Raw genomic sequence first — 27,004 nt, 5'->3', positions numbered from 1 at the left:
CAATTTTATTGTTATTTTAATACATTTCAATGAAATTGCGACCATACAAAGTAGGTATTTTAAGCCAGGTATGAATGGAGATTAGTGTAGGATGAGTGGCGCGATCTTGTAGTCTTGTTAGTGACTAAGGCTGGCTTATTCCTTAGACACAGCTGTTAATTAATAGCCCATACAGCTAATGGCAACTAGGACCTACAGCTATAGTGGAATCCGAACCACATATTTGCCTTGGAATATACGAATTGGTCTAATTTTCAGGATAGTACTGCGGATAGTCGTAGTACTCACTCGTGCGAACGTTAATCCATACCAGGGAGTATAGCATCCACAGTGCATGCCAATAAATATCCACAACTCGTAGGGATGAGAAGTCTACTTACTATGGTTTTACCATGACCTTCACATCCTAGGACGTTAGGAACCAGCCAGGAATACAGTGATTCAGGCTAGGCTCAGGGGTTGTAGCATTTGTGATTGGCCGAATTTTAACCTATAGCCTCGGGGAATGACGCGCCGTGCTCTGCCTGAGACCAGTTTACTCTTATATATTTGGTACTTGAAATTGAATCAGGTGGTTGTTAATCATTCTGATATTACCCATACTCTAATAGAAATAGGAATATTCTTGTACTCAACCTTCAACCTTTTTTTGGGTATGACCTGTTTATTTTCCATAAAACCATTTGAGACACTTAATTTTCAAACTCATTAATTTTTGTTTATATATTTTCACTGTATTTTTTATAGTTTCTAAATACACATGTAGTTCTTGGATCTTCACATTACTGTTTATCAGCACTTTTCGTCAGCCACCTGTTCGTGTATCTCGTGCACTTTGTTGTCTTCTTCCTCTTCCTCCCCTTCCAACTCCCAATGTTCGGCGTCGTCGAAGAAACATTCCTCGTTGACTTTACCAGTTCTGGGTACTAGAGTCTTCAAAATAGTACCTATAACACGCATAGTTGTGTCTACATCACTCAATCAGTTAATTGCACTAGGCTATAAAAAGACTGAACTAACATTACATTCAAAAGTTACAGTATCTTTAGTATCCGAAAACATCTTACAAAATATATTTGAAGTCTTTTGAGAAGGTTATAAATGTGTGCTAGCTCTGAAGGTCCATACCAAATACTTTATACCATATAAAGTATATGGTATTTATAATTATCTTCATGTTAAAAATGTTTTTCTATTATCATATACAAGTACAATATACATAGTAGTTTTCAAACTAATGTTGACAAGTGTTAATGGTCAAACCAGAAAATGCTCAGGGGTTGCCTTTTCTTCAGGGGATACTGCTGAAATTCTTAGTTTCATAATATCAATGCATCCCCGTAAAAAAAAACCTTTAATGATTGTACAAATAAGTTTGAATCTACTTACAAACTTACTAACTCTTCAAACCAACTCCAATTGTATAGAACAATAACCCCCCTCACAATCACAAACAGTAATGTATCTTGTAAATTATGTTTTTCATTCAGTTATTTCACAAGAAGGTCTTCTTAGTTACACTTTAAACCCTATCAGTGGTCTTTGAAGGAAAAGGGTGTCACGCTACCTATTGTTGTGTGGCGATTCAATCATTGCAGTAACGTAAAAACAGCTATTTTCAGTGATGTAATGAAGAACATTACTCTATGTACTGATCACGGTCCATGCAATGAGGCCGGAACGTTAGCACGCCATGTTAGTAATGACACAGTTCCAGAAGCCCAACTATGTGAAATAAACTTTTGTTTATTTAACATGCTTTTACATGTATTTACTAACCAGTGACTGCACCTCCCACCACAGCGACTACCACACTAACAGCCACGGCCAGCAGCTGATAGCCGGCTTGTTCTGTAGCGCTGCGGCCCACGTTGGGCATCAAGTCTACATCAGCTTGCTAAGCATGCTGGACCTCCACGCCGTCCAGTGGCACACGGGCGGGGAAGACTACGTAAAGGCTGGAGACACCAGGGAGGCATGTATAGTAAAGTGTTGAAGAAAATAGAGTTAAAGAGAGTAGGAACATGCTTTATAATGGTATGCAAAGTAGGAGTACGGAGTACTAGGATTGGCTTCCGGAAAATGAAATATGAAATTTTCAACATAATACCTTGTCTAAAAGGGGAGGTTTTGTTGAAGTAAAGATTGAAACTTCCTCTTACAGGATAGTATTTATTTCGAATACGTCGAAGGACTTGCATGTTGATGAACGTGTTAAAAATCTCAAATACAAAGTAATAGTTGTGAAATTACATCTTGATTTGAACAATTTTAAATTACGAAATAGTCACCTAGCCTTTAGGGAAATTCATTCAGGCAATTAGTAATAGTTTGCAATTATAAAAGCTACTCACCAAAATTTCGAAGCCCATTGATCATTTTGAACAAAGTTTTATCTTTACTTTTATCAGAATATATCCAGATACGAGTAAGGAATGAGGGATGACGTGTGGTTATAATTTCCACGCCACATGGGACAGGCCCCTGTCTGAGTTACAAATGATGTAGACTTGTATTACATCTCTTCAGTTCATATCTACTGCCGCTGCTCTTGTAGTCATTTATCTTTAGTCTTCTGTGTTTTATATTATTTGCCTGACAGGGAACATATGTTTCTTTCCGCTTTTACATTCATAAAAAAGGAACTATTTATAATTTGACGTTAATATTTTAAATTCAATCATTTATAGTGAGCGATAACTTTTTCAGAAGGTTGTATGCAGGATAATTATTTGATAAGGTTATCAATATTTTTTTTGTGAGTTGGTAGTGAAGTGGATTATGACACACAAGATGATGTGGTTGCCGCCACTTAAATTGTATTAGTTATGTCATTATTGTACTGTGCCGGTCCCTTGTACATAAAACGCAAGTGGCCAACAATATCCACATCAAAGAAAAATAGATGGTTACACCATTCTTAATTCATAAACGTTCATAAACTTTTAAAGCCTCAATTTACTACCGAGTTCAAACTTTTTTGTTCATTTATAAAACGCGTTCTGAAGAATTATAACCACCCAATCCTCCAAAACCAAAACGCCACTGCTGTGGGTGGTGACTTCTTTTAGTTAGGTAATCTGTACAGTGATAATACTTACTTGTACCCATAATCCTCTACTGATGCCAAGAATGCCATGTATGCTCCCACCACCGCTGCTAAAACTCCCGGCATGCCGTGCAAGTTATGTACACCACATGTGTCATGGACTCCTAGTTTCTCTAGTAGTTTGGGCTGTAAATAAATAAATAAAACTAATCAATTCAAATGCATTTATTTACAAACATTCCATTATAATGCTTTTCGAACTGATTCAAATAAAATGTTAAAATCCAACCTGTGCCAAACGATCATAAACAAAAATTAAATTAAGAAACGGCCCTAAAGGGACTCTATGGATCTCCTAATCTCTTATGGGGCACCTATATCCAACTGCAGTTCGAAATCGAAAATTTCTTAAAATATCAAGTCTCACAATAAGAAAGTACAGTCATCAGTTAAAGCGAGTTCTGCTAAGTCAGATTTCCTCGACTTGATGCAGGACTGCCCATAGGTCCGATTTCGGAGGGGGCATTATCGAAATATTGGTAGGCCTTCATTATTTTTGGATACAAAGATTATAATCATGGCAACGTTTTAAATAATTTTTTCAGTAATTTTTTTTGTGATGGAGAAACAGACAGGTGTACACCTGAAGGTTCTTGGAAGATACTAACACATTTACTCATGTTGTGGTATCCAAAGCCAATGTTTGGCTATCTACAAGATGGAATTCTTGTTTTATCACTTACCTACACAATAAAGGTATACAATAAAGCGTAAATAAGAAGTTCGCCTTATTTAGAATGCAATTTCATCTATATAATTGTATCATTTTTATTTAAAATTTGGATTCCTGCCAACATTTTTGTAGATTATAATTATGAGTTATGCGGGAATATTGTAACAATCTAGACTTAAAGCTAACATTACAATAGAACACCATAACAATTCTATGTTTAATACGATTTCGTAAATACGCCATCATTTATTAAAATTTAAGCTGTTTGTCCAATTTGCAGTCATTTTATCCATACTTACGAAGGTTAAATAATAATATTTACAAGAAGATAATTTACTAATGAATCCAGAAATAGACACACAACACACAACAGAGGTGTAATTTTTCACCTGTCATCTCTGTTACAAATGACACCAATCCGAATTACATTTTTCTTCGTCATATGTATACTATATTCCTCTTTTCTTACTTTTCCTAATTTTGACATAGTACCTTTTAGTAAGCTGTTTAGAATTGTAAATAGGTAGGCCTACTTACTTTACTTTCCAACCAAATACTTTATTCATTACTCTTATTGCTCTATCCCTTATAACCTTTTTTATGTATAGTTTTAATTTATATTGATTTTTGTCAATTAATCATTCAGACAATCTAATTCATAATAATTGAAGAATACCTATCAATATTCTTTCCTTAAGGCAACAAACTACTAAATAGCTAGAGTATTATGGCAAAACATAACAATCACCCTCATTTACAATGTAAACCGTCTTCAAACATTATTTATTTGCTTAAATAATTGTAGTGTAAAGTAACATCCAAAGTTATTGAGTAGAAATTGATGAGGTAATAAATTTGATGTTTGTGAACCTGCAGTGACACAAGTTATTAAGACACCTCAACTTTTAATTATAAACCTACAACTTCTTTTATTGTAGAGAAATGCAGTTTTCACTTCCTAAATACAATATGACGGCGCCCAAGTGTGGAAGAAAGAGTAGCCCAAGCTCTATAAATCTTCGTATAAGTGTATTGCTACTTAAGGGCGGAGATAACAAACTTTATAAACCAAAGTGGATTATCCGCAGACTTTATGGAGTGATGAAAAGTAACTTGACTCCCTATAACATGTAGTATGCTATTCTCGGCTATAACTACTTGTAGGGCTAATTTAAACCGTTTCTTCTGGAGAAAAATGGATTCATATTCCAAATCTGTATTGGTTCTGTAAAACAAATCTATACAGTATGTAATACGTATATAGTCAACTTGAGTTATATTGAGTCTTCAATTCAAATTTCATTTTAGTATGTATGTATCTTAACATTACAATAATAATGAAGGTTAGGGTACTTGTCATAATGAATCATATTTAAAAAAAAAACTGTTAATTCTTAGTAAACTATCACTGTAATAAGTTTGTATTGTTAGTGTTTTCACAACAAAATTTATATCGATTAGTTTATAACGAGGGAAACACGTCATATAAAAACACTTATGCCTGTAATTTTCAATATAGAAATGTGATCCAAACTAAATTCACCTTAAAAAACTATGTTTTTAAAAGAAAAAGCTGATGTTGAAAAATTATGGTCTTAATAATTGGAATCGTAATTTTCTTACTCCTTAAACTGTATCATTTTGTTTTGTTTTCAGAATAATACTTTTAATTGCCAAAGTTTGATTTTAACTCCATAATAACCTTTAAATTTAACCTCCACAATTCTATTTCTTACTAACCTGAATGTACTGAAAGCCTATGACAGATAATACACCGGCAATACTGCCAACCATCATAGCTCCGAAGGGCTGCACCATTAAGTTGGCAGAAGTGCCTATGGCGACACCTCCAGCTAGAGTGGCATTTTGGATGTGCACCTAAAAAAGGAAAATATTTAAACTTAGCTGATTCTAAATTTTAAAAGATCAGATGAGAGGTTACAAATAAGCTTAACAACTTGATTTGGGGAGTGTTAGTTTAAGTTTATAAGTAATTGGTTAATTGATTAAAAGAATGCTGCTATCGGTACTTATGATGTGGTCTGCAGAATTTCTTCTTATGGAAAATCACCCTAGGACATTTCACCCAGGTAATTTCCCTTAAGGAAATTTACCTGTGGGAAGAGGCATAGTACCCGGGCTTGGAACTGGGTACGTTCATGTAGAACTTCTACTCTTCGAGCGAAATGCCGCGTGCTCATTTTGATGACGGTCACAATATGATGGGCGTGTTGAGCCCCTAAGTATACCTTTTTTGTCTGTTCCTCAGGTGCATTATGAATATGTTGAACTCTCATGTCAGATTGACACCCCTTTTAGTTTTCCTACAGTTGGATAGTATGTAATTCCTGTTAAGAAGGGGGAGTAAAAGCCTGGCAGTTGACCAAGTCAGGGGACAAGGATCAAGAATGGAGATGTGGAAGCTAGTTACAAAGCAAATTACAGCTGTTCAAGTGCCCAAGACAGGACATGTACAAGGGACATCCTGTAACGTCTACTAACATACGAGTCTTTTACCAGTCCTGCAAGGAAGTGCTTTTCTCGATAGGCAAGAAACCCAAAACATTACATTGTAAAAGAAAAGCGTTCAACAACTTTGAATTGAAATTAGGCCTGAGTTTGAGTTTTATCTTGACCTAAAACTAAATTCTTGTTAGGAAAAGTATGCAGGCTAATAAATAATGGTATAAATACCTTCTACTATTAAAGTGATCTTTACTATAGGCTTCTGCAGTTTCATTCCAGAAAGGAACTTCCTCAGGCTCCGAAGGACATCAAATCAGTTTCCTTAACGCAATCCCACAGCAGTTGAAGCCCATTTGAGCAACAAACAAATACAAGGTGAAAAGGGACTTTTTTCTTGGATATACAATTACTTTTCAACTTGTACTTGCCATGTTGAACTTGTGCTTGCGGCTGGTGAGCGCCGAAAGAGCGTAGGCCACGACACATGATGCGGCCAGTGAGAGGTAAGTGTTGATGACAGCACGTTGTTGAGCAGCTCCGTCCAGACCCGCGCTGTTGAAGCTGGGCCAGCAAACCCACAGGAATACAGAACCTGGAGTTAAGTTGGAGTAAAGTCAGAATATAACTGAATATTTATAATGACGGGAGTACGGGAACTGACATAAGAGGAATATTGGCAATACATAACCGGATACTACACTGCCACAGAAATACGGTACCAAGCACAAAGTAAGGATTTAGTATACTTCTTAATACGGAACCTTGCATAAACTAATGATAAGATCAGAATCTTGCCTGTGTAACCTACAAACTATGAGCTATGGCAGTGTTTATTTACAGTATCTCTAGGTCAAAAATAATATAGCAGGAGTACGAGGAGTACGAACACAGGCTTGAAGCTAAGGATTACCTTTCTGAATACAAATAACCAGGAAACTTCAATATTCGTAAATATTTTCACTCTTAAGGAAAAACTACATAATTACTGTCTCCAATAATGCAAAACAAGCATCAAATTATAGCTACTTTCTCTAATCCAATTGCCATTTATAAAGATGACTATTATTTTTTTTTTTTTCAAAAAATACAGAAAAATGTTTACTATTACTTTTTAAGTGGTGATTAATTATTTATCACAGACAAATTAATTATTTATCACACCATAAATATTAAATGGACCATACCAAGTCTCTCCTAAGTAGCTAACTTGTAGCCTTGCTCTTAATTTTCAACACAGTATAGACCCAGAATCTAAAAATGCTTATGTAAAAAAACAGCTAGCCATTGTCAAATACTGCATCGGTAGTAGCATAGACGAACCAACACAAGTAGACTTCTCATCCTATTGTAAATTTTGAAGCTTGTTTTTCGTGTCTAGTTCATGTCTGGTGGCACTGATCACTTGTATTGACGAAATTTTGTTTCTATTGTAATATGGTTAACTAGCAGCCAAACCCGGCTTTGTCCGGGTACAAATCCAATATACAATAAAGGTCATAGATGGTCACAAATCTTGGCACTATTAAATCTAGAAATATGTTAAATACTCTTTCTCTATAACTAGAACATTATAGATCAACTACATAACGTATTTTCATATTTCATTATGGACCAGCATTTTATATGTTGTATTGCATTTCAAATCTATGCAAAAGCCTTAACTCATTAACCACGTGGCACCAAGAAATAAATTTTCATGTATACAAATACTATTAAATAGCAGAACGAAACATACAATTAATTTACATCACCCGTGTTAAACTTTACTTTCGTGTGTTTTGTTAGTAAACAAATCACTGCTAAATACAAAATAAACAAACCAACATCCTCTTTTATTTCTATAGATTTCATTATCTGTGCTATACTTTAAGGTTTTATAACAAGGGGACGAATTATTGTTTATGATTAAGATCATTTTATTTGGTTAACGATGTTTCAAATGGCTGAAAAAACTGTAATTAAATCAACATGCAAATTAAAAAAAATAATTAAGATATTTAATGCTTTAACAAACTAACATTTTCTACACATCAGAACAATCCAACTCTGGAAAATATTGATTTCTCCTTGACAACAAGAATCAATAAAAATCATCCAAAGATAAACAAATAAAAATGTTCACAATATCAAACAGCTGATGACTAATTTATATCACAAGCACACGCCCCCGTGGTGTCAACACCAGCACGACGAACATCAGCAATATGGTGTGGCATACCATCAACCTCTACGCTGGTTTGTGAGAGCTGCCGTGAGACCACACCAGGCTTCCATCTCGTAGTACATAAGGAATTTTTAGGCTTGACAAACACAGGTTCATCAGGTGAAAACTCAGTTCTTAGTTGCTCGTCACAATTTACAGGTTCGCCCTTACACCTCCACCTGTAGCAGAACAATCTAGAGCTTGGTGTCGACTCTTCATTCAAATCTTCTTTTGGTGTTAGATTATACCAATATACCATTTCTTGGACACTTCTTCTGGTTCTTGTTGCCATTCTCTTTATCGTTCTATGGTTTCGTTCAACGATTCCATTGCCGGACGGACGGTTCACACACCTAAAACGACGGATAACCCCCCATTCCTCACACAGTTGTTCAATTTGTTCACATCTGAATGTTGCACTATTGTCCATTAATAGTTCTTGGGGTGGACCTCGTTCTGAAAACAGTTCAAGTAAGATTTTTACTACCTGTTCTTTAGTCTCACTTGGGATCCGTCGCCAAATGCAAAACCGACTTGGACCACAATCTATAATTGTAAGAAATTTATATGACCCATAATGAGTCACATCAATCGCAAGCCTGTGCCAATTCTTGTCGCAATCCAAGTGCCCCGGCTTCCATTTGATGGGGGATGGATCAACAGATAAACATTCTTTGCATGATTTGACTACGCAGTCAACGTCCTGTTTACTAAACTCAACGGCCGGGTAACAACGCCTAACTGTGAAAAGAGTTCGATTAACACCAAAGTGATGCAGACCATGGATTCTTTTGACCAACTTTTGTTTATCCTCATCCTCTTCTTCACCCATCATTGCAATACTGGTCTTTTCCTCCTCTCTTGCCAACCACTTTTTAGGAACTCTCGTCAGGCGATCTGCTTTGTTAAATTGCGATTTAACCAGATCCATCCTCACCTTAAGGCCACATTCTGATATGAGGTCTTTTAACAAACCCAACCGTCTTCTTACAAGAGCTTCACCCATCCCATGTGTTTTAATACGTCGGTCTCCTGTTAATATGGATGTTACCCAAGCATAAACGGTGGCCGAATCTGTGACCAAGTATAACTCCTTCAAATTCCATTTCAAAGCTAAGTTCACTCCTTTCAACAAAGCCTCTAACTCAGCTAAGTTAATATGCGCCGAATCATCTTCTTTCCTTAGCCAAGACGCGTCCTCAACTATTTCACCATCAATTTCAATGCAAATACCGATCGCCAAGCTGCTAGCATCACACCACACAGTTCCTTTGTCACTAGATGACACTGCCCATTTTCCAAACACAGGATCCTTTTCTTTTACGCTTTCCATTATATCTCCTAACATTATCTTGATTCGGTTGCCCACCACATCGTCCCATTTCAAATCTGTCAATTACCTCTTAAGAAAACTGCATGCTGGTCGAAGCCAACCAGCCACCGGGAAATGTCCGATTAACTGCCCACACAAGGAGTACACATCCCTCTTGGTCTCAATTTTATCCAAAGCTTTTATCTTGTTGTCTCTGGTCCACATCAACTTGCCATCTCTTTTTGAGACGTTAAGCCCCAAAACCCTACTTCCATCAAGTGGCTCCACTGGTTTCGCTGACAGCCCATATTTTTCCAACAACTTCTTTACTACATCACCGTCAACAATGTTCTCATTCACCACTATGTCGTCAACATAAGAGTCCGTAGCACTTCGGACTATTGGGTCCATTGACAGCACTTTATTAACAATTTTGCTCATTATTTTCGGTGCGACATTTAGACCAAACCCGAGTCGTGTTAGACAATAATTCTTATCCTTAAATCGGACCACTTGGAATTTCCATAAATGAGGAGCAATATGGATTTGGAGATATGCCTTACGAAGGTCGATAGTGCTCACATGTTCTCCTAGCTTTCTCCACATCCTTAGCTTTTCCCCACAAACCTCACTTTCTGCTGTATGGCTTGAGACATACTGATTTAATTCCCTGTAATCCATTACAGGTCGCACTTTGTCCTTGTTATGTTGCACGACCGCCATTAAAGGAATTAAGCCATCAAACTCCCCGTCATAAGGCTGGAGCCAACCGTCTCTTATCCAATCATGCACTTCAGCGTCAAACGCCTCCCTTGCCTCTTTTGAAATTGAGTATGAAGGTACTTGGTTATTTATCTTAGGTGTTTTACCGCCATCTTTCCAATTCCATTCAACAGTCCATTTTCCATCAACAAATTTCGCATTAAAGTCACAATCATTAATAGCGATCTCATCGTTGCCATTCTCCGAGGTTTCCTTCACGCACAGCTCCTTCTTGGCCTCAGCCATCGCTCCGATACCAACGTCCCTGAACGTAATAGTGCCATCTCCATCAATAGTGACACCTCCCATTGCAGTCACTGCATCCATCCCTAGAAGCATCTGATACCTTGGCAATACACTGGCAACCAAGCAACTCAGTTTGAGCGGAACACCTCTTATCAAAACTTGTAACATACATGTCATGTTACACTCAACTGATTCTCCATTCATCATTATAATCCTTTGACTTACTGGCTTCAGTTCTACTCCATATTTCACTAAACTAGGTGACACAATGCTCCTTGAACAACCTGAGTCCAGCAAGGCACAGCATTTAAAACCCGACACACTTATTGTTAATGTAGGGAGTTGCGCTGAAGAAATTGGGCCACCCGCGCAACATAAGGCAGCCCCATTCACTCGTTTTTTGGAATTTGTGAACATTTTGAGGCATAATGTCCTACCTCCCCACACCGGTAACAGGTTACTTTTGACTCACGATTTAGATGGGGACACGAACGTGCTACGTGGCCTTCCCTCTCACAAACAAAGCATTTTTTAGACCACTGTTTACCAACTTTGAAAACTTTGGCATTAGCCTGTGCAACCGCCCCAAAGTTTGACTCACTGCCCAACAGATTCCTAGCTCTTGTCATTACATCCGACAACTCCATGCTTTGAAGAGAACACGCAGCTTTCAACTGGGTTTGAGTATCTTCTGGCAAGCCATGTACAACTGCGCTCTTAATCCACTCATCAGATACAAAAGGGTCCACCAATTTTGCCAGTCTCTTCAAATCAGAAGCATATACATCTAGTGACTCACCGGGAAGTAGACGCCTAGCTGTAAATTCTGCATAAGCCTGAAAACAGTTCGCAGAAAAGGCCTGCAGCAATGCATTGGTGAGAGCCTCATAGTTACTCTTTACATTTTCTGCTAGCCCGTCATATACAGAAAATGCTCCTCCAGCCAAAAATAGGGGGAGAACTGTCTGCAAGTCTTTCACCTTTTGGAGCTTACATACCAATTCTAGTTTCTTTAACCACTCACTAAAATCACCACTTCCATCATACTGCTTAATCAAGTCTGAGAACTTAACACCAGTACCTGACATTATGCCGAAATAGCTTGTAATTAAATCAACATGCAAATTAAAAAAAATAATTAAGATATTTAATGCTTTAACAAACTAACATTTTCTACACATCAGAACAATCCAACTCTGGAAAATATTGATTTCTCCTTGACAACAAGAATCAATAAAAATCATCCAAAGATAAACAAATAAAAATGTTCACAATATCAAACAGCTGATGACTAATTTATATCACAAGCACAAAAACCAGAAACAAACTGTAAACAAAAAGCTACCTCTACAATACACCGGACAAAACTAACAATCAAATTGTCTTCAGCTGAACCTTAAGGATGAGAAATCTACTAAGGGCATGTTTTATCTATGGTAGTAGCTACTTTGTCTAATCACCCCGACAGCTCTATCACGTTAACAATCATCTGCACAGCTGTTGTTCTACTACTTTCGCAAGCAGAGTAAACAATGAAACAATGAATGTAAACAATGAAACAAAGCCACCAAATTCTCCTGTAAATGAATTGGCTTTTCCATTGTTTGAACAACTCTATTTGGAAACATCCCAATCAATTGATGCTACAATTTTCAGAAGCAAATAAAGCTTTGATGAATTGGGTGCAATTTTTCACCAACTGTTGTCTTATCAATGTTTACCCACTCGAACAGCGACGGTTAAAAATGCGAATAAATTTTTACCTCTTTTAATTTTTAACAAGAGATAAATAAAATAACAGTATCGGACGGATAGTGATTTTATCTCTCAATACCTCTCGGCGCTTTTGGACGTATTAAATAAATTGTTAACGTAATCCTGTTAAATACGTGATGTCACTTATTATGTACTTGGAAACTTTTGATTAGCAATAGGTTAACTCTTTTTCTAAACAAGTATGTTAATTTTACCATACATACTTACATGTCACAGCGTATTCGGCTTAAGAGCTTATTATTCGGCTTAACAGCTTATTATTCGGCTTAAGAGCTTATTATTCGGCTTAACAGCTTATTATTCGGCTTAACAGCTTATTATTCGGCTTAACAGCTTATTATTCGGCTTAACAGCTTATTATTATTCGGCTTAACAGCTTATTATTCGGCTTAACAGCTTATTATTCTGCTTAACAGCTTATTATTCGGCTTAACAGCTTATTATTAGGCTTAACAGCTTATTATTCGTAGTTCATAGTTAGGTGCAGATAACTAAATTTCACTCTATGGTAGCAATTACAAAAGCACTGTATCGTAGCAATATGTATTATTTTTTCACTGAACAAAACAATAGAAATAGTTGGAACATTGTTCACGGAACAAAAGCAAATCTAGCCCTATTATACAAGTTAGCTTATACTGCTTTACATCAGGGTTATCGTTCACTAATGTATACCTGACTGTCTTTCAGCCACAAACAGCCTAAGTAATCTAGGACCCAACTTGATTTTTCTATAGTTGCATGTATAAATACCTAGATTCAATCTCTTGCAAAAGTACGAAGCCTTTATTATAACAGCAAGAATCCAAAACTATAGCATTTACCGATCATGGCGAACATGTCTGAGTTGTATGATGATCCCTCAAAAGAGGAATGGTGTTTAGGTTTCCCCAACACCAGGCTGACTGCCAGGCCGAAGTAGGCTCCAAACGCATGGACGAAAATCGAGTCTCCAACATCTGTCACCTACATTCAATGTCAAACTTTTACTATGAACTCAAATTTAAATACTAACTGACAATTGTTAAGGAAATCTTACACCACAATTAATAACAACCATAGTTCTCAGGAAGCTTCAGAATCTAGAATCAAATTTTGTTCTCAGGTGGGAAAGTACCTAAAACATAACAAAACTAGTACACAAACCCAGTTACTACTGGGAAATCACAAAACAAAACTCACACAGAAATCTGAATGGTAAAAAAATCCTTAAAGAAAACAACAGGAGGAATATCTTATAGCATTGATTCTATGAACTTTAGCTATAAGCAGAGAAAGTTGAAGTAATTTTATTTAACATTAATTTCGAATCTATTCGTTCTCGTACATGTTTTTCAATTCATGGCACAGTTATTTTATTTCCACTATTAACAAACATCCAAATTTAGTCAAAACATCTATGCATGATATGTTATGTGTTTAATTTTGTTCAGTCATTAAATTTAACCTAAATTAATATGTTATTAGGTTTTATGTTGATTACAAAACAATCTGTTAATTTTCTCCAACTAAAACACATAGCAAAGCTTTAACTCTGCGAAGACCTTTAAGGTATTCTAAAAGTGGTCAGAGTGTAGAACTGAGTCAAAGTAGAGGACTTAATTAGGGCGAACTATTTCCCCGTGCTAACTCTGAATAACGTACAAAGTTAGCTACGGTGGATGATCAAAGGGCTGGATTATTTTATGCAACCGAAGTTATGTTTTAGTAGTACTAAAATTGATGTTTCCGTATACAAAGGACTAGAGAATTCGGTTTTACTTATGTACAATATTATATTTTTTCTTATAAGTAATTACTTTAAAAACTAAAAATCCGTACCTTAAGTAAAATTTGTAAAAAGATTTTCTCATAAAAAATAATAATACCCTCGACTTTTTCGTCATCTCAACTCCTTTGATTGTTGAGACCTAGTAGTGTCAGTTTTTTGTGTAACAGAGACGGTCTATGGTTCGATCCCGCCATATCCACAAACATCTTATGTTGTTTCGCTTTCAATGTAACGTATTTGAAACCGATTCATACAAAATGCCACTGGCATTACACAAATAATACTATTAGTCCTATTACCTGCAGTTTGTGATGTGCAAAGTATTCGTTAACGGAGGATAGTATGCATTGCAGTATTCCCATGATGATCAGCTGTAAGGGCGTCGTCTTGCCCAGAACAGCGCCCATGGAAATGAGACAAGATGCTGCTGTGACGTCAGCACGGAGCAAGCTACAACATGGAGGAGAATCAGCGATTTTTCATATGAAAAGTAGTATTGAGATAAACTCGAGATTTTTTAGACAGGCCTCTAGAAATTAGAACTATAAAAAACATAGCATTTTCTCGCAGATTTTGTGGAAGGGAGTTGGCAAAGGGAGAAATGTGGTAGTGGGAGATTTATAAGGAATAATGGAAGTATGTAAATGTGAAAAAGGTCAAATTAAGTTTATTTGGGGCGATCGGCCTTATTAGTAAAAACTGAATACTATCGTTACATAATATTAAAAAAATACATAATGGATTTTGTTTTCTGTTCATGTTTTCCAGAAAAGACAGAGAATACGAAAATGTAGTGAATGAATCGCCTATAATGAAAACTCTGGAAAGGTTTAATATGTAAAATGCTTAAAGGAACTTTTTTAAATTGTTTTACCAATATGGATAATTTCCATGCATCGTAGCTTATTTAGCCCAGTTAAATTACTTGTTACAAGTATACTAATATTTAAAGTTTTATACTCTACGTGTCATTTGGAAAAAGTGCAATACCTACCAAAACTTACTCTCTAAGGTAAGTCTAGAAACCATTATTTAGTAGGCAATCATTTCCAACTTACCTTACTCAAGACCTTTTAAATGCAAGCTAAGCAGAAGAAGCCTCATGGGATTGAAACTGACAATGTACTCATTTATCTATTTTTTCCATTTGAGGTTTGCAAAAATTATGCATGAAACCATGAACAATTTAATAATCACAACTGGAGTGATAATAAGGGTTTGATTAAAGAAGTGAACTTGAGATTCACATTACCTCTTTAGTGTTACAGGGATGGTTGAGCGATCCCGCCCCAGCTCGAAGACCCCGTCGGTGAAGAGGGACCATTGCACGATGACGGCGGACAGCAGAAAGTTGAATCCTACAGAACTGAATCCGTACTTGCGGAGAAAAGTCATCAGGAACCCGAAACCAATGAAGACCATCACGTGGACATCCTGAAACACTGAGGGTCGTGCTACTTTAGTCATCTGATAAGCCTCAATTGCTATTGTCTCTATTCAAATATTTAAAGACAGTATGTGAAAACATGGCAGCATCCATGATTGAGTGGGTCAATCAAGGATCTAGATGCTATCTCTTGATGCACTATTAACAATATTGTCAAACGATGTTGAGAAAAAGTCGAAGTTTTAACAAAAAAACTAGTTATTAAGATTGTCATTGTGAACACTGTTTTTACCTTTTATTTGCAAAAAATACTTTCGTAAAATTCAAATGGCGATAACAAATCTATAAGTAGTTTTAGACTCATCAGAAAATAATTGAATAGATGTTTAATTTATGTTTTTTATGTCAAATACTTTTCCCAGCGCATTGTAGACTAGAGTAAATATCAAAGTAAAAGTGTATAACTTATTTTGTAATTTATTTCTATATAATAAATACTTTTAATTGTCTATGGTTAACAGAATGGTAAGAACGAATAGAAAGTTGTATATGAATAAAAAGTTGTATAGTTTAAAGTTTTTGTAAAACCACAAAATAACTATACCCTTATTAATAATTAAACTCAATTTTGCCAACCAGGGTAGTTAAACTATGTGTTGTTTGATCTAATTTACTGTTTGGTTGAATAAAACCAATAACTTCCTCGATTTGAAAACTAAGTAACTGTAAACAATGCATGTAAATATTGTTGTATTTTTTATCTTTTTCGATATAAACCCATCGATATTTACCTCTTAACGCACTAAATATATTGAACCCTTCTAGTGGTGGATCCATGAGCCGATATAAAAACATAAATCCGATATAAGGAAAGGTTGGTTATAATGGTTATCTATAACAAATATAATCCTAGGTACCTAGAATTACTTTGTTTATTGTTTTAGCTCATTTTATTCCAAAGTTCTCGTTCGCCTGAAACAAACGTAGAAAAGACAAAGAGAAAAATATTAATTTTTCTAAAAGTTCAAAAACTTATATCAACGATTAAAAATATGTATATACAGCAACAAAGGAAGCATAGTTTGCTGTGAACAACCTTTCTGCGTGTTGAAACCGATATGTTTTCGACACCGGTTCATCAGCTGTTAATCACCAAATGTGGCGGGAATCTCAGGGGAACAGCTGATTGGTTGTCGATGTTAACCTCCCTAGGCTCCACAATATTGCGAAACAAGTATTGCCAACGCACCGGATTAAATATCTCCCCTTTACAAACGTTAAACTCACGAGGATATCATTGGAGGTAAATATTTACGAATTCAACAACAAACATTCAACCATATTTTTATTAGCTGGAATTTCTTTCCGTTGTCAAACTGTTTTCTGTGGGTATAATTTATTGTTACAAACACGAATATTTACTGTAAATTCCACTTGGAAATAGTCCTCACAGTATACGACGCATGCAATCACACAGTTATTTGTAAAGGCGATTCAGGACTTTGACTTTGAAACATTGCTTTAGTTCGAAGATTTAAGACCGAATGTGATTCACCGAAGCTATTGAATGGGTTCACATTCAGTTGCACATAAGTTCGTATTAACTTCTAAGAATATGTTCTTAGAAGTAACTTGGAGCGTAGCCCGACAAAGTTTAATATTGAAACTTGGTGCTTGTTTCTCATTTTGAATATCAATGTGTGAAAGTCTTGTTCATTAGACACAGACATTGACAAATTAAACCGTAACAAAAGACAATGCTAACAACAAAAAAAACGAAAGATCCTTATCACCGATTAAACAACATTCTCTCTTGTTGGACCTAATTTACAATGATTTCTTTAATTAATAGCACAAAGGAATAGTTGGTCTTAATCAATAACCAAAGCAGCACTGTTTTTTTACTCTATTGTATGTACAGTCTAACGCCATCCATACTCATCATTCACCTACATGCGTCGCTGTCGTAATAGTAGTTTACACAACGATTGCGTTAAGTTAGTCTTTACGACACGAGTAGAAAATTTAAGGCGAGCCTTGGCGAGTGCCTTAAAAACTTCTACGAGTGTCGTAAAGACTATTAACGCGAGTTGCGTACACTACTTTACCTACGATAGTTTTTTTAAGTAGGCCTACTAACAATCTGGGTTTTAATTACTAACAATCATTACTCATAACTTCTTAAATAGGTTATGTTTTCGTTGATTGTCATTGCCACTGAAAGTGATGCAACGACTTATTGTACTAGTATAGTAGTACAATAGTATACTATACTAGTATAATCAGCTGATTTCATGTAATTACGTGTGTGTAAAATTTTGTTAAATAATACGTTACTATTTTTCAGGCAATAGCTTCTGCTAGCAGCATTCTCACCATTGTATCAGGTACAATTAGCTGGATTAGATTTGGACAACTGAATAATATAGTGAACCAGTTAATTTACAGTTAGATCTCAGCATCGAATATGTGGTCCACAACGAGTTGGGTAAAACAATGGTTAAGAGGTTTTCAAAATAAACCAGAAGCACATTTTCATTTATCAATCTAACCTTATTTTGTTTCGTCCATTTAATGAATTGCTGGTATGTAATTTCATACATTTGTTTCGATTTTGGTGGCAAAAGATTAGCACAAACAGTTTGAGCTCTCATCTCCATCTCGTAAACTTCACTTTCACTAAAACTGAAATTTTTAAATCAGTTTAACCTACCTTCCTTTAACCACCAAATTAAATTAAAATTACGCGAGTATCAACAGGAACAAGACGGACCAACAATTAATATTGTCAACTGATCAGCTGATTAGTTGACGTTCGAAGCATTACAATTTTACTTCTTTTCTCTGAATCCTTGAACCTCATTGGTCCGTTGCCCGTGTTGTTATGAGAAAAACTATGCTGTTATGAAATGAAACTATGCTGTTATGAAAGTAAACAGCTGTTAAGTGAAACTCAACTTTCAATTGTAAGAACTGAACTGAAATTAATACTTTAAAAAACGGTCGTAGGTAAAGAATTTATTGATTGATTATTATATACACAATAATTACGAGTAAACACCAATAATTTATATAGGCCCACAAAATTGTGTTGTGGGCAAGCGCAGTATCTAAGCTTCGCATACGAACTGGTGTTATACTTACTAGAATACTTCCTGAACGTGTCCTTAGCCTCCTCATTGTTGGAAAAGGTGGCATCAGCAGCTGCAGACTTATCGTAGCGGAGCAGCACACACGCCAGCACGATCAGCACGGCTTGGAAACTCAGCAGCGCCAGCACTGTACGTTTACCCACACCCGCCATTTCAACCTGTCATACAAACAATTTGGACAAACTATTCAGTAAACATTCATTTCCAATTAATTATATGTTTGGAAGCTGGAAAACCAAATAAGTATTTCAATTTTCAAAAAATATATTTTTTTAAGATAATTTGTAATTCTATTGGATGTAGAGAAATCCGATGTCTTTTGGAAGTCTAATAAGTTTAAAGGATATATTTTGCAAGATGATATCAACAAGGAACAAATAAATAAGCGGTTGATGTCTTAAAAAATCATTTAAACTATTTTATCAGATCATACGAAAAGTACATTTACTACTGTTGCTACTTACTGTTAGACATTTATTTGTTTGAAAAATACATTTATTTAGTTGTTGTTGTGAAAAACAATTCTAGGCTCATGACTACCGTCTTAGGAGAAGACAGGATCATGTTGTGATGAATTAAACATGTGAAATGAATCAGATAAAAAATTGTGGTTAAAATGCAATAAATTAGTATAACATTCTTTTTTTCTTTTTGTTAAGCTTTAAGTTTCGAAAATCCCTTGATCTATTCTAACCTCGTTTTTAATTATTCCCTTATACATGTACTTTTTTACAATAATGTTCTATCGACCTGATTGAGCCTATGTCTTTAGATAAAAATTATAATGACAATTTGATTTAACTATAACGTCAGTAATCAGAGTTCTATGTATCCTAAAACGAGAAGTAACGTTGTTCTTTAAACTCCACTATGACGTAAAAAAGTGATATGATCCACCCTGCAAGAAGTAGATTAACTAGAAAATTTTGACAAACCAAAAAAGACACTGTATATGATTTCCTTATTAGCAACAAACCCTAAGTACTCGTTAAATCGAATGTTTTTTGAATAGGAGTTAAATACGAGTATAACTTGTTTAGGGAAATATTATTGTAAAAATCCAACCAAACAAATTGAAATTCGCTTAGTCTGGTTAGCTATGGTGGAGGTATTTATTGATGCTGATCAATAGATGAAAATAACAAAACAAAATATCTAATTCCGGTTCGCCCAAATCAACTTATTTAGATTCCATTCGAGCAAAACATTTTCCTGATCAGGTGATATGTATGTATGAGTCTTCAACTGAAACTTTTAAAATCTCTTCTCGGTGAAGCTACTTAATATACATTCGAATTGCTGATTCCATTAGGTTATTGGAAGGGTAGTTATAATGCAAAGGTTCTTTTTACATATTCAGAATGAAAATTACATCTTGAAATTTGTTTTTAAATTGCTTGTTATGTTGGTATGATTTTGGTATTGAGAAATAATCTTGTTTTACACATTTTTTTACCTAATCAAATAATTTAAACCAAGAAAACCTTTGCTAAATGGAAATTAGAGATTTTGGCAAGCATATGAACGCTAATTTAGATGGCAATGTCGTCAGTATTATATTAAACCACTGTCCACATGAATGTAATACTAGTATTCAAACTCTTATATAGATCTTACTTGGATTTATCTCTCACAAATATCCGCCGAAAACAATTAAGTTATTAAAATGTTTAACATGTCAGTTGTTATTTAAAATGAGTGCCATAGTAGGCTATACAAGTTTGAATATATCAATTCTAAATTGATCTTAGCTAAGTCAATCTTATGCTCGGTAACCGTATGTTTATCAGAAACATACCATTATTATTACAATTTCTCAGGTCATGTCTTTAAAACAAAATAAAATATCCATTAGGTAGTATTCATAGTAAAAGTTAAATGTATTTAGTATTTGCAGTTTTGAACTCTTTCTTTTAAAATTGTTTTTTACAAATATACTCAATATCAATTGCCAACAATCCTACGACATTGAGATATTGTATGGAAATCGTTTCAAAATGTCAGAAAATGGATCAAGCTGATGGTTTTGGAAGGTTTGGATATATATATCATTCCAAATAATGAATATTATCTTTGTATTTATAACTAAAGCTCTACATTGATACACACAGCCCTCAGGTATCGTACATATTTTTTTTTATTATTAAAGTACTTGAACATCTTGAAAAGAAAACAAGTTGTTGAATTAAAGCCGGGTTTCCAGTTAATATTCTACTAGTTGAACCCGTCAAAACCGACGGTTTACATTCAAGGTCCCATTTCATTTAGTGTTAAACCACGTCAAACCCAAATAACATGCATTTGATATAGGAAAATTAGGTTTTTTGTTATTTACGAAAATACTAAAAGAGATACGAAGTAAGTGTCAATCACAAAGTTGTTAGGAATTTAAAAAACCCATAAAATGATGTGTCACTTGACATATGTCACTATATGAAAATTGTGAACAATGACCATTTGCAAATTTAAAAATAATTTAATTTAATTATTTGTCGCATATCACAGTAAAGCTAATTTCATAACGAGCAAGAAAATTCAACCGGAGAAGGGCTAAACGCGTTGGTATAGGAAACACAGAGAATTAGAAAAATATAGATTGAAAAAAACTGCCGCCATTTTGAAACGGAAAAAAAGATAATTAATTTCTCTTTTTAGCAAAATGTTTGTCTAATGAATACTTTTCAAATGATATACAACATGATATAAGTTTACATATGAAAATTCCAAGATTCGAACTAGTGAACCTCAGTTTTTGGCACGCCCTGTATTGGAAAAAATATTTTTACGTTATTCATTGGGGTTGATTAAGCGGGAAATAATTTTATTTCATCCTTGTACGTTAAGCCGTTTTTCCGTAATTAATTTGAGACACCTTTCGTGGGACACCCTGTATATATGTGTCCGTTAGCATGATAACTCGAGCAAAAATGATCCGATTTTAATGATATTAGGTACAAACGTGTAAACCTACATTTATTCGAAGAGTTCGCGAACCAGCATGATTGGATTATGGGAACGGGGGATTATGGGGGGTTTTATGGGGGGAAATAGGCTTTTCCCATTTTTGACCCTACAAACACAAAATTTCACAATTTCTTTCCAAACAGTTTTGTAGAGCTTAAAAAAACTAATAATTTAGTTTATTGAAGCGTTATTGTGCGCTTAATGGTTACAGAGAAAATTCCAAAAAAAATTTAAATTTAAAATTCCCATGTAATTTTTATGGATAATAAGTCAACTGTTGTAGTTTGCTTGTTTATGAAAATATTTTGATCGAATTTGGAAAATACGTTCATTTCTTACTAAACTATTAACATTTTACAAACAAAAATCACTTGTTGCCCTCCCTATTGCAGCAAACCTAAGTACTCGTTAAACTAATTATATTTAAATAGGGAATAAATGTGATATTTTTAAGGAAGAATTTTAGTGTAAATCCTATCAGACTAATGGAAATTCGCTTAGTCTGCAGGTTTGCTGCGGTGGGGATATTTTAATATACAAGATTACATGTGTTATTTGGTATGATTCTGCAGAACCTATGGCATAACTTTACCAGCAGCAAGTGTAGTTTTAAATTTTAAGTGCCCTTTATTGAATGAAGTAAGAGGAAATTAACGCTTGAAATGAATTCTAAAGAGTAACGAGACTCTTATCGAAGAACCCAAAGGAATTCCTTGACTCTTGTTTTCATTTAAGAGGCGTCACAACTCTTATATTTTGAAAGCGTGTATTGTCCATAAAGTGTATGAATAAAAGCTACACGTATATTTTCGAGTAGTAGTATTTATTACTCTTTACTCTTAAGGACAATTTTTTTGTAGATTTCAAGGTTTTTACTGTTGTTGATTTATTTATATATAATATGTTGTTGACTACTTTGAAGTTGAAATCCCATACTCTTAAGGGTGATGTCCACATTTTAATACTATGAATAAAGGGAAAAATCTACATCCCTTATGTTGGACAAGAACAAATTAAATCTTATTATGTTGTTCTGGGAATCAAATGTCTAAATAAACTCTCCAAGGAAGTGCTCATAATAACCATCAAAGCCTTCAAAAATTAAATTCTTCAGTGGTCGATGTGCACACTTTTTATGGGCTGGGAGAAATTTTGAATGTTCAACCATAGAAATGTTAATATAGTCCATAAGTAATAACCCCTTAATAATAATAGGCCCTTTTTTTGGCCTTGTTCATAAGTATTTTTTTTTATACTGTTTTCACTATATTATACAGTATTATGTGTTTGTTTTCTGTAAGTTATACCGAAGTCCTCGCTGTGCAATCTAAATGGCCTTTGTAACATATTTGTTTCTTTGTTAATGCCTAATTTTAGCGAATTTCTCATATAGGGAATAAGCTATTACCGTAGTACTCATGGTAAGACCTGGACCCGGGACCAATTTAATTTTTCATTTTGAGGTCCCTAGAGACCAAAAACACCATCCGTTCAAATTCATATATATATATATAAAGTATATGTGTGTCCGTTAGCGTGATAACTCGAGCAAAAATGATCCGATTTTGATGAAATTTGGTACAAACGTGTAAACCTACGTTTATTTGAACGAGTTCGCGATCCAGCATAATCGGACCATAGGAACTGGGGTTTATGGGGGGTTTTACGGGGTAAAAAATGGGGTTTTCCCATTTTTTACCCTAAAAACAAAATAAATTGCGATTTCTTTTTAAGCCGTTTTGTAGAGCTTAAAAAAATAAATAATTTAGTATGTTGAAGGGCTGAGAAAAATGAAAAATAGTGTAATTTAAAATGCCCATGTTATTCTTATGGAGAAAATGAAAATTGTTGTAGTTTACTTGGATAATATATTAATAAAATTTTGCAAATTTATTTATTTCATCCTATACTATGGACGTATGGTCAAAAAACACTTTTTACCTTCCCCGTAGCAGCAAATCTAAGCACTCGTTCAATCTAATGTTATTTAAATAGGGAATAAATATGTCTTATTTATGGTCATATTTTAGCACAAATGTAATCAGACAAGTTGAAATTCGATTAGTCTGCAGGTTTGCTGCGGCGGGGGTATTTTTATGTACTGTATTTATTTCTGACTTGTGTTTTTGAAGCATGTAATCCACTTTTTGGCGTGTCCATATGCATACGTGTCTACTGGAATAAAACATTGATTCTTGAAAGGAATAAATTATAAGTGTTAAAATTTAAATTCTTACCCTTTTCTGTAATAATTTTAAGCATCAATTTTAAATATATAGTTTAAAATCGTATTAAACAATATTATGTTCCCCCAAAATTCCCTATTTGAAGACCCATAGTTCCAATATAAAAAATTTAGCTATCATACATTAATAATGAGTGCATTTCATACACAATTAGTATTTGGTATTACACATTTTCCAAACTTATTGTATAGATTTTTTTTCTAGCAGGTGCCTGGTGGATTAGGCAACCCTTCTCGAACGCACGCGCACTCACCAACACGGGCACAATGGTATCCATGGTACCTACCCTATCGCCCATGACTCATATAATGCCGGTGTACTTAAAAAATTTAATTTGAATGTTTGATTTTTACAAGGTTTGCCATGTTATAAAAATGAACATCAATAAAAGTTTGGAGAAAATTTCCAAACACGATATTGTTATGACTATTTCATGAGGAAATATTAAAATTGGTTTGAAGTTAAGTACAATTTATTCAGTAAAGTTGAACTTGTTTCATGGTAAGAAAAGTACTTACAACCTGTACATAAATTAAAAGGTATAGTTAAATCTGTATGGTATGTGTGAAAATGGGTGGCATAAAAAGTAAAAGCTCAAAAGAATGTGCAAAATTCAGTTAAAATAAGATAAATTAAATTAAATGCTAAAACAATGAATGTTAAAATCGAATCGATTAAAATGGGTTTGTTTAATTAAGAAAATGGGACCAAGTAGATTTTCCTTTCTTAAATTGATTGATTCAAATAAATGTAACAATAACTTAAAACATTAACTTTAAGTCTATGAAAATATTTCTTAATTTATTTTGACCATTTCTATGGTAAATAGACATGTATTTTGACTTTTCACCAGACAATAATTCATTCATATTTAAATATGTATAATTAACATTTTTTCTAAAAGGTTTTTTAACGTCAAATAGTCTACAGAAGATTAAAATTTCCTTATTTAACAACGAAACCTTATATTTTTTAATACCCTCTGATAAACTTAAGTAACATTACATACACACTTCACCTGAAACCTTTAAGATCCCAAGTCACTCTCAAAACAAATCTCTGTAACCTTTCAACCTAATTACAGTAAAACAGAGGACTAAACTAATTAACGGCAATTAATTAAAGCACACCTCAACAAAAGGATCTTATTACCTGAAGGAAGCGTAATTCTCTTGACACTTGAAAGATGACAACTGACAACGGAGTGTGCCAGGAGCTGAGATGGAACACTCTGGCGACTTAATTGGTCACATCTATTCTAATTAATTGTTTATCCGGCCGAGCTCCTTGTCACAGCTTCTTCTGGTTAGTTCCTTTGTCTGGAACTCAAGTACAACTTCACGACTCTGTAAGAGTTGTCTCTTGGTAATCTTTTTATAAGTTATTCCTACGAGAGGAATTTTTTTGTTGAAATATGAACAGGCTTTTAAGGAGAAGTAATCGGGTGGCGTCATCCTTTAATCCAGCTACTAGGAGCTAAATTGTGGATATTTATAGGCATGCACTGTGGATGCGATGCTCCCTGGTGTGGATTAACGTCCGCACTAGTGAGTACTACGACTATCCGCAGTACTATCCTGATAATTAGACCAATTCGTAAATTACAAGGAAAAAATGTGGTTCGGATTCCACTACTGTAGGTCCCTTAGTTGCCATTAGCTGTATGGGCTATTAATTAACAGCTGTGTCTAAGGAACATGTCGGCCTTAGTCATTAACAAGACTACAAGATCGCGCCACTCATCCTACACTCGTCCTTCACTCATCTAAAATCCATCTAAAATAATTGATAATTGATAATTGATAATCCAAGGCCTTAAAGTTTTTTTTCTGGATTTGGCAAGGATTGACGCAGGTTTTCTCGAACCTAAGTCCGAGACGGTATCCAATGAACAAGCAACACAGTTATTTCTAGTAAAGGATTGAATTAGGTCCTCACCTACTCCTTAGTGAGATTGGGAGATTAGGGTAGGGGAGCGAGCTGGTCTAGTGGTTAGAGCGCGGGACTTCGGTGCCTGAGGTTCTGGGTTAAAATCCCACCAAATCACCAATGGATTTAATCTAAGTGATAATGCTGCAACCCCTATGTCTAGCTTGTATTGTGAAAAACAATCCCGGGCTCGTGCCTAGCATCCTAGGACAAAAAAAGAAAAAAATTCCTTACTAAGATAATTATGAGATTATTACTATGGTGTTTGAATATGTACGTCTATTGGTTAGCAATTCGGACTACCGTGTAAGAGCTGTAATCTGAGTTAGGATATAGCAGAAGCATATCACCGCATAATCAGGTACAAAAGATACAAACATTCGTTAGAGCGAATTTTCCATAAAGGGAATAAGCTATTACAGTAGTCATGGAAAGACCTATATTCCAATCATGCTCGTTCGCAAACTTGTTTGAATTGTCTCTAGGTATTTCCATGACACCTATGGCAATAGCTTCTTCCACTAGTGGGGAAATTAGCTGATAGGTTAGTAGTATCTTTTAGTTTCGTTTCTAGAACTAAACCTGACTTCTTATGGTAAAATGTGGCAACACCTACTTTGTCAATCGTGCAAACATGACTTAAACATTTATCTCTCAGTTTACAGTGTTTTCCCTTCCCCACTATGATTATTAGTCTAGAATAAACTGCAAACTCTAGAACAAATCAATTTGTATCCAGGCTCTATGATAGTATGGTTAGACAGAAACAAACTTTTAAATATATTGCCTTTAGTTCTTCAACAACAAAAAATAGAAGTGAAGTAAAATTATGTATTAGTACAATATGTAGGATTAATTATAACTTTTAGATACTCCTTTGAAATAATACGCTTCTTTAGAAGGATCTCTTGAGACTGAACAGAGAAAAGAGACTTCCTCAAAAGGGACGTCTTCTTAATTCAGCCATTTATTCATTTAAGAGAGACAGTAATAACACTTACAAGCTAG

General features: G+C 34.7%; 1 protein-coding gene across 1 annotated transcript; it reads right to left on the bottom strand.

Moving 5' to 3' along the window:
- Positions 1 to 708: 708 nt before the first annotated feature.
- LOC128987017 (ammonium transporter Rh type B-like) lies at positions 709 to 25,257 on the bottom strand. Its single transcript, XM_054407660.1, has 10 exons — positions 25,220 to 25,257; positions 18,850 to 19,015; positions 15,571 to 15,760; positions 14,618 to 14,768; positions 13,372 to 13,513; positions 6,677 to 6,840; positions 5,523 to 5,660; positions 3,102 to 3,235; positions 1,780 to 1,958; positions 709 to 947 (listed from the first exon to the last, which is right to left on the bottom strand). Exons 2-9 carry the CDS (start codon positions 19,007 to 19,009, stop codon positions 1,898 to 1,900), a joined length of 1,140 nt encoding a protein of 379 aa, XP_054263635.1. The 5' UTR covers positions 19,010 to 19,015; positions 25,220 to 25,257; the 3' UTR covers positions 709 to 947; positions 1,780 to 1,897.
- Between the last annotated feature and the right edge of the window lie 1,747 nt (positions 25,258 to 27,004).

Source organism: Macrosteles quadrilineatus, unplaced genomic scaffold, assembly GCF_028750875.1.
Source record: "Macrosteles quadrilineatus isolate MER2022 unplaced genomic scaffold, UCM_ALF_1.0 Scaffold_2__2_contigs__length_208266976, whole genome shotgun sequence".
NCBI classification, from domain to species: Eukaryota; Metazoa; Arthropoda; class Insecta; order Hemiptera; family Cicadellidae; genus Macrosteles; species Macrosteles quadrilineatus.
This window is presented reverse-complemented; position numbering and strand designations above follow the sequence as displayed.

Coding starts and splice junctions, on each gene's coding strand:
- LOC128987017 (XM_054407660.1), bottom strand. CDS start 19,009: ATGGCGGGTGTGGGTAAACGTACAGTGCTGGCGCTGCTGAGTTTCCAA. Junction 15,761..18,849: donor CACGTTCAGGAAGTATTCTA/GTAAGTATAACA, acceptor CACGACCCTCAG/TGTTTCAGGATGTCCACGTG. Junction 5,661..6,676: donor GCAAGCACAAGTTCAACATG/GCAAGTACAAGT, acceptor TTCCTTTTTTAG/GTGCACATCCAAAATGCCAC.